General features: G+C 41.4%; 1 protein-coding gene across 4 annotated transcripts in view; it reads right to left on the bottom strand.

The window, feature by feature from the left end:
• The window catches only part of EEF2K (eukaryotic elongation factor 2 kinase), a 45,602-nt gene that overhangs the window by 30,398 nt on the left and 2,134 nt on the right, over positions 1–13,070 (bottom strand). For 3 of the 4 annotated variants that reach the window (XM_075010334.1, XM_075010336.1, XM_075010337.1), the window contains exons 2-3: positions 4,936–5,066; positions 4,225–4,549 (exon numbers count right to left, since the gene is read on the bottom strand). In XM_075010334.1, coding sequence (XP_074866435.1) covers positions 4,225–4,470 — 246 coding nt within the window. In that variant the 5' untranslated portion in view covers positions 4,471–4,549; positions 4,936–5,066. The remainder of the gene's footprint in view (positions 1–4,224; positions 4,550–4,935; positions 5,067–13,070) is intronic. The other variant, XM_075010335.1, reaches the window with a different exon arrangement.

The raw sequence follows: 13,070 nt of genomic DNA, 5'->3' as shown, positions 1-13,070 counted from the left end.
GAGCCTCTGAGAGATGCTCAATGAAATTAATGAGAGGTGAACATACCCAGTGCCTCATAGGTTTGAGCCCTGCACTTGCATTCTGGTGTTCAAAACAGAGAATCAGCACTAACACCACCAATTACGCAAGCATCACATTTTTTGTGTTGTAGATTACACAAGAGAGATAAGTTAAAAAATATAAAACAGAATAAGAATATTCAGACATCCTCTTTTGTTCTGGTTAACAATAGCGAATGATGTGAAGAAATAACTATGTACACATTTAAAAATAAATGACTATGTTGACAAAAAGATAATTCTTAAAGGTGACGTTCTGCTTGAGTGATGTCTAGGGGTGGCATGGTATCCGTTATCTAAGGTATAAAATAAGGAATCAAAATACTACTGAAAATAAGAAAGGCTTTAGAACACCCACTATGAAAGGTTCCATTTTAACCTACCCGGCCATGGTCAACCACAGAGCCATGCTTAGATTGTTGCTGTGTGTCAGTCTAAAGAATAGATGAGAAACATTAAAATATGAAAATGTACTTAAGACAACGATCAGTTAAATGCTTTCTCTTTTGCCTTTTATTATTTCCTTTTCACTTTTCCTGCGGCTGCTGAGCTGTTTCATTGCGATTTAGACATTTCAGCTCAGGCTGGAGCCCCAGGTCTGTGACCTCCCACGTTGCAGGGTTCTCGAGTCAATGCTCCAGCCCCAGCCTGAACATCTACACTACAATGAAACATTGCTTTAGCCAGAGCCCCAGAATCAGAATCAGCTGGCATGGACCAGTCACAGATCTTAACAGCAACATAGATATATCCAGAAAGTATTATTCAAAATTTGCATTCTGCAATATAATACAACCTTACAGTATATCTGTTCACAAATCTGTTCACGTCAATGGAACTGCGCATGTGAGGACAGGTTAAAGCACTGGAGACATTATCTGGTAGGAAGATAAAAGGGGTCTACTCCAGAGAACAGCATTAGTTTAAAGTCCATGAGAATCTGCCACTGACTTCGGTGGGAACAGCATCAGGCCCAACGGGAGCGGACGTTGCTTTGCAGGACCAGATTCTAAATCAGAAGAAATTTTGGCTAAATATATTGTATAGACATGGAGACAACATGGGTAGCAAAGCTCCCTCCCCGTCTGCAATCACCAAATGGCTTAAGAGTCTGTTACCGTTTTTGTAGTAACTGGTATCTATGCCACAGCATTAGAATGTTAAATATATTACAGTTAATCAACAGTAATGGGAAAATCCATAGTGTTCAGAGCCATAGCATATTTGTACATACAAATACTGTTGGCTAATTATTAGAGCCCTGCATGGATACAAAATTTGTATCCACATTCTATCTGCAAACATGATCTGCAGGTATCTGTGCATTTTCAGGGCTCTACTAATTACACTAGGCCAGCAAATGCTTTTTGTTATGCTTTTGACTTCAAATTTAAAAAGTCACAAAACAATTTCTATGGAAAAATAATTTGCACCAAGAATTATACAATGTCTACTCAGTTTGACCTTCAATACTTGATCCATGAAGCCCACTAATATTATTTTCTGTTACTAAACCAATTGTATTGTAGGCTATATTTAAGATTCAGAACCTGATCCTCAAAGATGGTTAAGTACCTCTTGTGAGGTGCTAAGTGACCTCGACCTGTAAGAACTTTAATGGAAGCTTTCAGATCCTGGCAAGATTAAATCCTCAGAATGGAACTTTACATACCGTTTGCCAGGAGAAACTCGTACCACTAGCAAGTGAGAATCTGCTGGGATTTTGAATGGTCTAGGATGTTTCTGTTAGCGGTTTCTGATTAGTAACTGAGGTGATGTCTACACTACAGGGTTTTGTTGACAAAACAGGAGTTTCATGGACAAAACCCACAGAGCGTCCACACTATAAATGCGTTTTGTTGACATACTATCAACAGAACTCAGCACTTCTGTCAACAGCCTTCTGCCTCTCTCCCGTGAGGCAGAGCGCCTTTCTCAACAGACTCTGTCGACAAAAAAGCTGCGTGGATGTGCCGAGGGGCCCTCTGTTGACAGACATGTTTTCCAGGTCACTTGGCAGCCCTGTCTGCTGAGCTTCCTGTTGGCTGTTCCATCAAGAGAGCGGCCGAGCAGTCTGGTTAGTCTGTCAACAGAGCAGATCGACAGAGCCATCCAATTTCGTGCATGGCTGCAATCTGTCGACAGTAGTTTTGTGGGAAGATATCTACTGACAGTCACTTCTGTCAACAGAGCGCCATAGTGTAGACGTAGTCTGAGACAGATGATGTATTAGTCTATAACTGTAATGAGTGAATGGCTCAATTAAGAGTGTGCCCATGTAGACAAGCTATTTTGACATAATGGCCATTACCACCTGTAGACGATATTTTGTATTTGCATACAGTGTTTAATCTTAATGCATACAGGGGAGAGGGTTAAAGTAGAAACTCAAATTCAAATCCCTTCAATTTTTGGAAATTAGGGCATTTAATCTGAATCCCTAAATCTGAACATGTTCTTCTTCTTTTAGTTTCAGGTGAGAGCCAGTTTCTTGTTCAGATGAGCCCAAATTATTTAAAAGAGCTGCCATTTCACAAGATTAGAAATGGGGCCAGAAACGTAAAACAACAGCTGATCTGGCACAATTTCTCCCATTTTGGATTGAAACCTTTCATGAACAACCTGTCAGATTTCAGCACTGTGAAACTTAAAACACAAGCCTTAATCCCACACAAATTTTGCTCTGGATGTGGGCCTGAACACTAATTCCTGAGCCCGTCTATAATATAAGTAGAATCTTTTATGAACACCAGAGTGCACAGCCTAATAGCCAGAAAGAGAGGCCATTAAAATAGTGTGAAAAGGTTTATGAAATGCGCTGAATAAAGTATATACCTATTTCATTTTATTGTCATTTGGCAACTTCTTCACTGACACACATGAACTAGAACTCTCTTACCTGCTAAATAACTGGTTAAACTTCACTTAACAACATGGCACTGAACAAATGGGTCTTCCCACCACATGCATTTTATGCTCATTCTCATTGAAGCACCTGTCTGCAATTTGTTACCACTAAGCTAAACTGAGTACTGAAGGCTTTATCTAAAGTAGGGTTTAGAGGTGTGGGGGTAGGATATGATAGCTGACGTGTTAACTAACACGTCGACGGGGAGAAGAAGTAGATGTGCTCTCTCTCAATTTCAGTAAGGTGTTTGGAACATGACCCTTAGGTTATACAGGACATTCACATAAAGAAATGAGTCAAATGTGGCCTGGATTAAATTACTATAAAGTGAGAGTACAAGTGATTGAATGACCATATTCAAAGAGCAGTTATCAATGGTTTGTTGTTGAAGTGAAAAGGCACGTCTAACAAAGTCCTGGGTCAGATACTGGTTAATATTTTCATTAATGACTTGGATAATAGAGAGAAGAGCATGCTTATAAAATCTGTGGATGACAGCATGCTGGCAAGGATGCTCGCATTTGGGAGGAGAGAATGTCCTCTCATTGGTATTTTAAGGCCTTTCCTGCCTATACTTTCACTTGTCTGTAGTCCCATTCTCCAGTCCCAGGTTCTGCTCCTGCAGTGTACTCACTCCCAGTAGCATCTGTATTCCAGGGTGGTCTCCTAGAAGATATTCTTCTCCTCCCAGCTTCCCGCTGCTCTTTATAGAGACTCAGCTAGCACAGGTGTGCCTCTTGGTATTTATGGTAGGCCGTCTCCAGGCCTCTACCACTTGGGGACAAGCCACACTGTTACACACCTACATCTAAATCCAAATGTCTAAATGAGAGTCTTCTATGTTGCCTCAAAAATTATGATTGGTTTCGTTTCAATAAAGATATTAAATTTAGGTACATTGATTTGCTTAACATTATCCACGACAGAACGTCTACTTTTCTGGCCCAATATTGCATTTAAAATGGCAAACCCATCTGTTTGTGTCTTTTAAAGCAGCTGCATTACAACAGCTATGCAGTCTCAGACTCAAACCTGCTGAAGTTCCATGAATGGAGTTCCCACTGAATTCAACTGGACTTTTGTAAGTGAATCAACCGCATCATCAAGTTATTGAGTTAATGGATTTAACTGCAAGTCTGGAAAAATAAGAGCTGCAATTTTCATGGAAAACTGTTAGTCGCAAGCAATGAAGCAGCTAAGAATCTTCGCCTTTGCTTCCCATGCCAGGTAAATGAGATTAGAAAGCCATCACTTACCCTTATGTTGAATGAGTTCCTAGGAGAAGAGCTAGATCTGTACTCTTCATCTTTTGCCAAGTTGCTGTAATAATTGTCGACTTTGTTGTTTGCAGCCTTGGTAGACACTGGGTCATCTGTTATTGGGCAGATGTAATAACTGTCCTCATCCTCACTATCAGCATCAGGATAGTTTCCAGAAACTTCTTTCATTGACCTGGCATTATCAATACCTTCCATACGAAAGATAAGGTCCTCGTCTGCCATGTTTGTGGAAGGAGCTTTTAATTCGTGCAATGATTAAAGCAGCCAGTGTTACAATAAACATGCAAAATGAGGGAAGAACCTGGGAAGAGGGGAGAAAAATTAAAGATTAAAGGTCCTGTTCTGCTAAAAAAGCACAAAGCTGTAATTTAATCTCCTCTACATCAGGTGTGTAAAATTGTTTTCTGGGCACCTGCATATGCCTCACAACCCCCAAAATGGAGGATCTGAACTCCTAATTTAGGTACCCAAGTTTAAAAGTGTCACAGGATATAGAAAAGTTGACTCAGACTAAAATAGAAATTTAATATAAAATCTTAGGAACCAGAAATAACATTGGATCACTCTTGTCTACCTTTCACAACATTCCAGGCTCCTTTTAACTACTTCCCACTATGAGCATACCTAGGCTTATTTGTTTAAAAACTTTGGTCCTGGTGCTACAGTTCTTACTCGAGCAAAACTCACATTGACTTCTCCATGACTTGCCCAATCCAAGGATTGCAGGAGCAGGCCCTTTCCAAAGGCAGTTTTTCCATCAGGGGATGGTGTATGGATGAGAAACTCAACACAGGATTAACAGACTTCAGAGAACATTACTGGGGGTGGAGAGGGAAGATGAAATCAGAAAATACCTTCTGTGCGTGGAAGGTTTTATATTACTCAGCCACTCGCTCACATGGGCTCAGTCAGTCCACAATAAAATAGCTGTGTGTGTGTGCCACAAGTGTCCCTCTCAAGTGAGGACAAATGAGGCTGCGAGACAGTGGCTGCTGCTCTAGCCACTAAAGTGAACTGAAGGAGACGCACTTGAGGAGGAAATGCACAGAAGAGTCACACTTCAGTGCTCTTCTCCAGCGTCAGATCTGACTCTGACCCCTGCTCTGTCCCCCTCTCGCTGTTGGTTCCTGTAACTGAATTCGTGGGAGCGCTGGCCAGCTTGCTCTACCTTTGGAGGATCCACAAGTGCTGGGATTGGCAACTTTCAGGGAAGCACATTTATTTACATGATTTTGTTCTTCCTTTCGACTTTGCTAATTCAGGGGGTGGGAGATGGGAGGAGAAGAACTTCATCCACAACTCACTGAAGGCAACAAAAAGGTTCCCATGGACACCAGTGATCTATGAACAGGCCTGGAGTCCGGGAGGACACTACTTCACACACGCCAAGTGTTCCTATTTAGAAAAGACAGGCCTTGTGTTGAAGCAAAATCATCAAAAGACTTATTCCAGTCCAGTTGTTCCCAACCTTTTCACTAGTCGGACCCCTGATTTCTCCCCCAAGCCATTCACAGATCCCCATCCCAGCCAATTCTAGCCACTATGTCCACTTCATTAAACTGAAAAGGAAATCACAACACAGATTTTAGGACAGCCATTAATAACATTACTGGAAGATATTTAATTTAAAAATAATTTATTGTAACTTTCCAAGTTATTTAAAACTTATTTTCTATGGATCATTTTTATACATCTTTTACTTTTTTCCACAGACCCCTGCAATATGCTTGTGGACCCCAGGTTGGGAGCCACTGATCTAGTCTATCCATCTGAAAAGCCTTCCTCATCCACTGGCTTTTGAAGATCAATCTCTTGTTTCTCAGATGTTGGTGGATAAAATGCTGTAACTAGCAATCACTCTTTGCTAGCCACTGTAGGTAGTTTGTGCAATTTATCACAGAGACATGGGACTGGAAGGAACCTCCAGTTCATAGTCCAGGCCTCTGCTATTGCAGGCAACCCTGCCATATAATCACTTTCATAATTAATTTTAACCTGAAGCATGATTAAGTCTCTTGCCCTCACCCCACTCTTAACAGATGGCTGTTCCAGAGCCTCCAGACCTACCCAGCACAGTATTTAGAGACACACACCAACAGACACTTCATCCATAAAATAATAAATTGAGTTAGTTCTATCAACTCCCTGGTGTTCCTTGCTTCAGTCATCTACTCCATTTGTTCATTACGTGACAAAGCCATGTGCGTCTAACCCATATTCCCTATTTCCTGCCCTGGTTTTGTATTTCTTTGTAATAAACAGGCATGGGAGACAATCATCAAACCCTTTCGTGGCTTTAAAAAAAAGAGAAAAAAGATACCTTACTGGAAGATCACCATGAAATCATTTTTCTTCACTCCTGAGTTGCATGAACTTTCCTCATAACTAAACTCAATGGTCCAAAAACTTTGCAAAGCCAAGGAATTTCCCTAATGCATCTTGGGCTCCAAAGGCATATAGCTTGCTTACATAAAATACTACAGCTCTGCAAAACACCCTTAGTGTCTTGGGCACAGGTGTAACCCCACTGCAGGTCACAGCAGGTAATCTTTATCTGAACAGCCTCCATTTAGATTAAGATGATACATCACATACTGGCATAGGCTGCACTCCCATGGTGAAAGACAGGGGTGATAGCAGGATAGATCATAGAACTTTTTGTCATACGGGGCACGTGAGAGGCATTCTGGCAAGATGTGAATTAAAGTTTTAAACATTCCAGTTATTTAAATTTCCAGTGCATGGCCTCCACTACAGGAAGGCTGTCGTTTCCAAGGTGAGAAGTACAACGTGAATCTAATTTAGTGGTAATTTTGATTGCCCTTTATGTAGGAAAACTCTGGTGTTTCAAGTTTTCGGTTATTTTTCAGAACCGTATAACACAGGAACTGACATCACAACACTACATGCAGAGCTGGAACACACAGTGATTTACTTCTCTCCACAGTCTGACTGTGGATTTGGAGTAAGAGCAGATGACTGCCTGTCTCTGCTCTTAATTCAGCCCACTTTCTGTACAATCCAGGGTGTTTCTCCTGAAGAACAAACTTATTTCAAGCCCCCCTCTCTTCTTTGCTGCAGTTTTTAAGAACATTACATATTGCAGCACCTGTGCATTTTCAGAATACAGTGACACAAACTGTTGATGTTCTGAAACAACAGGAGGGCTCTTCAATTACGTCCGTCAGAAATGTCACAGAAAGTATTTATTCTAGAAGCAAATAAGGGCCAATCCCATAATACTTTACACACAAGCACTCAAGCTGCAAAAGATGGAAACTGTGACTCACTGATACACACGGCACAGCCTTCAGGAGGAAACACCCTTAAAATTCATTTAAAAGCTCCAAAGTGTTGCACGTAGCAACTGCCCTGTGTAAGGAACAGTGTGAAGCCACAATACCAATGGGGTGCTCAGGTAGGCACAATTGTTCCTGATGCACCATCCTTTAGGGCTTGTCTGCATGGGAAAGTTTTCCCAGTTATACCAGTATAACAACACTATTACAATTAAATTGACACGCCAATATAATTTTTATTATTCCCTGTGTGGATATTCTGATGGCATTTTTCTGTTAGCACAAACAAACACCTTCCAAAGCGGCACATGCTAAAACAAGAAAAGACCATCTCCTACTGCAATAAGAGTGTCCAAACAAGGATGCATACCAATATAACTACAATGGTTTAAATTTACACCTTAGCTTACACTGTTATAACCTCCCTGAACAGACATTTTATCTATTACGTACTGTGTTAGGATGGTGCACCCTGACCTCTGTGGTATGGAGCACATGTCTTTCCCATGCCCCGTTGGGGTGCTGGATGCCCCTGTGGACACACCCAAAAGGGAATCACAGTGCTCCCCTAAAGACATGGATTGTAATGGTGACAGATCTCTGCATGGGCCACACACAAACATAAGGGACAGTCACAATCCAGCCTGAAATGTCTCTTTCCAACTGCAAATATGAGAAAGACTGATTTGGGGAAAGGACAGCAAATCCTGCTATATTTTCACTTATCTTAAAAACGCAGACAAATGTAGACAATAATTTAGTCAACGCCAACTGACATAGGTAAAAAATCAGAGCACTCTTTAGCAAAGTATCCTTTGTTAATTTAATTCAGCACTATGACATGGTCACCTTCCACCGCTAACTCCTATGCTCTCAACTTCCTTAAAATTCCCTACTGCAACATGGAGACATTTCCTGCAGAACTGGCCACAGACAACCCTGAATCATTCTCTCTGTTATTTTTAGTAATTCAGTAATCCAGTCTCTTGCAACTAGTAAGGATAAAAGAGGGCACAATATGATACTGAGTTCCAAAGATATACAAAAGCAGGGACAATATGACCCATCTCTCTTGGGACTAGGAATCAACCAGATGTAAATCTTCCTGATCTGATACACTAAAACATCTCATCATCTGATTTTTTACCATAGCTCAGTCACTGGTTAAAATTATGATTGGTCTATGTCCACTGCAAACTATATGTAGCTTGTAAAAATGTTCCATAACTAGTTTACTATACCATAGGGGAAGCAATGTCAGTTTGTCTCCAGAAAAACAATGTGTCCTGTGGCATCTTAAATACTAACAGATTTATTTGGGAATAACCTTTTTGCGGGCAAAAGCTTTGTCACTTCACATCTGGTGAAGTGGTTATTTTTCCTAGTTTATTATCACTCATTTAACAGGACGACTAAAATGAAAGAGGTGACTCTTCATCAGTTTTTAAAACTTTGGTTAAGTGTTTGTTAACCTTTTAAGGGGACAGACCAAGTGGGAACTGGATCCCACTGGGATCACTACAAACCGAGCAATGCAGAGAGCAAAAATCCAGCAACATGAGACAATCACATCATATGTTTGCATTCAAATGAGTTAATCCTTTTCCTATAATTCCAGAGTGACAGTCCAGAAAAGTGTGTCACAGAGACTTGCTACACATTTATCTACCAGCAGGTAAATAATAGTGGAAGTCACGTGCACATCAAAGAGAGCAGTTCTGTGTGGGCTCTTGTCTCCTGTAACTTCACATATTTAATTACATACATTGTAGTCTAGGGACATTGGACAGGGACTGCTGAGCACAGAAGCCCTCCGACCCGTTTTATACACCAGAGCAAGTTATGGTGGCATACAATATTGGAACAACGAGAAACATGTTTACTGAGACTCAGGTTCCACCCACAGCAACAGGTGGAGATTCCCATGCATATCTCCACTACTAAACTATTAATGATTCAGCAGAACTCAGATACACTTATCATTAATTCACCTCCCTCTTGGGAGCTGTGGATTGCTCACTGCTAGGTGCAGAAGCAATGCATGGACTGAAAAGCAGGTTTTTATGCCTTTGATGATACCTTGATAATTTCCCACCTTTTCCTGGCTCTACCACCACACACACACACACACGCACACCGAAGACTCTTTTCAAAGTCCATTGACTCCAGTCCTCAAGAAGCCAGAAAGTGTCAGTCCCCATTCTGAGCCAACTGAGGTCCTCACCTCACATTTCTATGACTGTGAGAACTGGGATCTCTCCTGGAAGTGCAGGGACACCTCTCAGGGTGGTATTGTCCCTGATCACTACTTGCAGAACCATGCCAGTTTCAAGAGTGCATAAGGGCAAGCCAAAGATAGCTTCTAAAACTGAGAAGGTGACATTTCATGCCTGGTGTTGCAGGGCAGCTTCACTGAAGTAGCGGAACAGCACCTGCTGATGCTTGTTCTGAATTTGGCCCATCAACTGTACTTGTTTCCCAGCCACTTTAGATAAGGAACAAGCACTGCGGCTTTCAAGATCAGATCTCTTCCTGCTATGCGAGTTTGTCTCCTCCTCTCAACTTCACATTTTTTTCATACTGCCTCAAAACTTAAAACTGCTCCTTCTCTTCCCACGAGGTCAGCTACTTTCCTGTCCTCCCTCACATCCTCCCTTAAAGTTCACATCTTTTGGTTAACTTCGAAATTCACATTTCTCCCCTAGGAGTCTCTGCTTCCACTACCATTTCAAGAATTATGCAGGTTTTTATAATGATTCCACTTCTACTGAGGAACATAGAAATTGTCTAGAAACTGGATCAGACTCTAATCCATCCAGTCCTGTATCCAGTCTCCAAGAGCGGGCAGGACCAAACGCTTCAGAGAAAGGTGCAAGAAACCACAGCAGGCACAAATGGTAGAATCTGCCTCCGTGAACGTCACATTGAGCAGACAGGGACACGTTTAAAGTTTTTTTCATCCCCTTCAAACTCTTTATTGGCATGAACTGTTGTAAATCCATTGCGGGATTATTGGAAAGTCTGTCTCCCGAGCACCACCTGTGTCAACTTGATTCTCACACCTATCCTACAGCAACTACTGTATGAAAGTCTACAAAAATGGTTTAGAGCAGAATTACCAAAAACAAAGGGATTAAAGTGAATTTAATTTACCTTTGTGCTTTCAGTATGGCTGCTGGATTACAGGTCCTCATTTTATATCTTTGCCATTTATTTCTTCTATTAAGAATAACATAGGATATTACAGGCACCATTGCTCCTCTGTCTGCTTTCAGTCCTCCCTGCTCTGATCTTTCCAGTCACTGACATTTGGTACCTGCTGCTCTGACAATTTTGATGTCAATCAGCAAATCTGATCACGACTGAATTGACAACAAAGAAACACCCGACAAAAGAAAGATTCATTAGGAGACTTCAGTTCCTGAGCAAGACCCCAACACAGCCATGCATGTGAAATCTGCAGATGGACACATGCACAGCTGAAATTTAATACGAGAATCAGACCACCCCAACTCTATTATTCACTCTTCCACATGGTGATGAAAGCAGTTCCACAGATCACCAGTGGGTCCAGAACCTAGTTTGAAATGCACTGCATCAGTGTGGCCTCCAGCAACAATCAGAAACAAAAAGCTTCAGAGCGAAGTCCTGACCCAGTGAAAATAACAATTTTTTTCATTTACTTTAATGAGGCCAGGACTGCACCCTTACTTCTTGCTCTGCCCTCTCACCCCATCTCAAATTTTCCTCTCAACTGAAACTGACAAAGCTGCCATACAAGAGGCACAGCACACAACAAGCTTCCCAGGGTTCACAGGGGCTTAGCTGAGTTTAAACAAATATTTGCTGGTAAATCTGTCATTGTGAATGTTGGCAGGCTCTTCGGCAAAGGCTGAAAAGACAATGGGCAGGCAGATGATCTGCTTGCTCTGTGCACATTTAAAAGGCAGAGGTGAAATACACAAAGTAACTGCCTTCATATTATTTTATGGATGGAAGCCCCTCATGCAAAAGAGTAATGAGTGGCAATGCTTTGCATTTATACCTTGTGCTGTTTTATTTATTCAAAACTCTTCTTACACATTAGAGAAAAAAATCCCTAACACACACATTGTTACCCCCATTTTACAGGCCTGGAAAGCAAAACACAGGAATGCAGATTAACAGACAACTAAGGAATTTACATGCCCATTCCCCATTTTACAATAATGGTAATTACAAATCCAAACACTGTAGACAGCTTTAGAAATTCTCTTAGGGAAATTACGGCCAATATTTTCAAAACCTGGTACTGTTTTGGGGTGCCCAACTTCAGGCACCTTGAAGTGGGCACTTTGGAAACTAATGGACTGACTTGTTCAGGATTTCACTCGGCCCAGGCCAACCAAGAAAAAGGCTAAGATGATTTCTGCCATTTTGAAGAAAAGACTTTGGCTCTGCCTCATCTAAAAGAGGCTGTCGTCGTTACATCTGCCATTGTGAATTCCTGCAGATATCCAACTTTCCCTCTCCACAAAGCAACAGCGGCTGCACCACAACATGCACCCTGCGGATAAAATATTAGACAGCTATCTTCAAAACTGTAATTCCACTACTGTTTTGCACTGACCACTAAAAGGCACTTGAGAGCAATACAGAGGGATTCATTGTAAGGTGTAAAGCAACTACAACATAGCTGCACGAGCCTTTGCTACCAGAGCAATGCACTTGACTACAGGGATTCACTTGCAGGAGACCCACAGCAGCTTCAGCCCTAAAGACTGCCACAAATTATTACTTCTAATCTGCTTCGGTTTAATTATATTCCAGTTGTAACCATTAGAGAATGGCCATTCTCAGAGCATACTGTGATATTTACATTGATGGAAACCCTTTCCACTGAGGATCAGAAACTTAATAGCAGAAACCTTACATTCTGCTCATGCAGCCAAGGTATATGGTTATTATTGCTATCATTATGAATTATTAATGCAAAACCACACAGCCTATTACATCCCATATCCAGCCCACTCATAATGCTTAGCATTTGTACCTTTGATGTGCTTTCTGAACATGAGCTACCCTTTCAAACTTCACAACAGTGCTATTGTAGCATTCGGGATGACTGAAATAAAATACTGCATTGTGGTCTGCATTAAGTTAATTCATCTTTTATGAAGTAGGGAAATATATTCCTACCTAGATGGGAAAAAGGCAGAGGGGCGTTAAGCTGTCTGAAGCTGGACACCCAAAAAACAATGGAATCTAATCTGCAGCTGCTTCTGAAAAATTTGGCCTTAGTAACTACAAAGACAAAACTGCTCACTAGAAGCAACAGCTTCCAGCACTTTCCTTGTTATGTGCCTGAATCCTAACCAAAACTGCTGGACACTATAAACCATATCTTGCTTCCCTGTACAGCCAGTCAGGGCAAGCAACTAAATTAGCCAGTGGGGCTTTGTAGAAGTGATGTAAGATTCAGGGACTCAGAAAGTGCTTAACTCTGCAGTGTCAGGAGTTCAGAACCTGAACTTGCATCATCAT

The sequence above is a fragment of the Carettochelys insculpta genome, chromosome 16 (assembly GCF_033958435.1).
Source record: "Carettochelys insculpta isolate YL-2023 chromosome 16, ASM3395843v1, whole genome shotgun sequence".
Lineage (NCBI taxonomy): Eukaryota > Metazoa > Chordata > Testudines > Carettochelyidae > Carettochelys > Carettochelys insculpta.
This window is presented reverse-complemented; position numbering and strand designations above follow the sequence as displayed.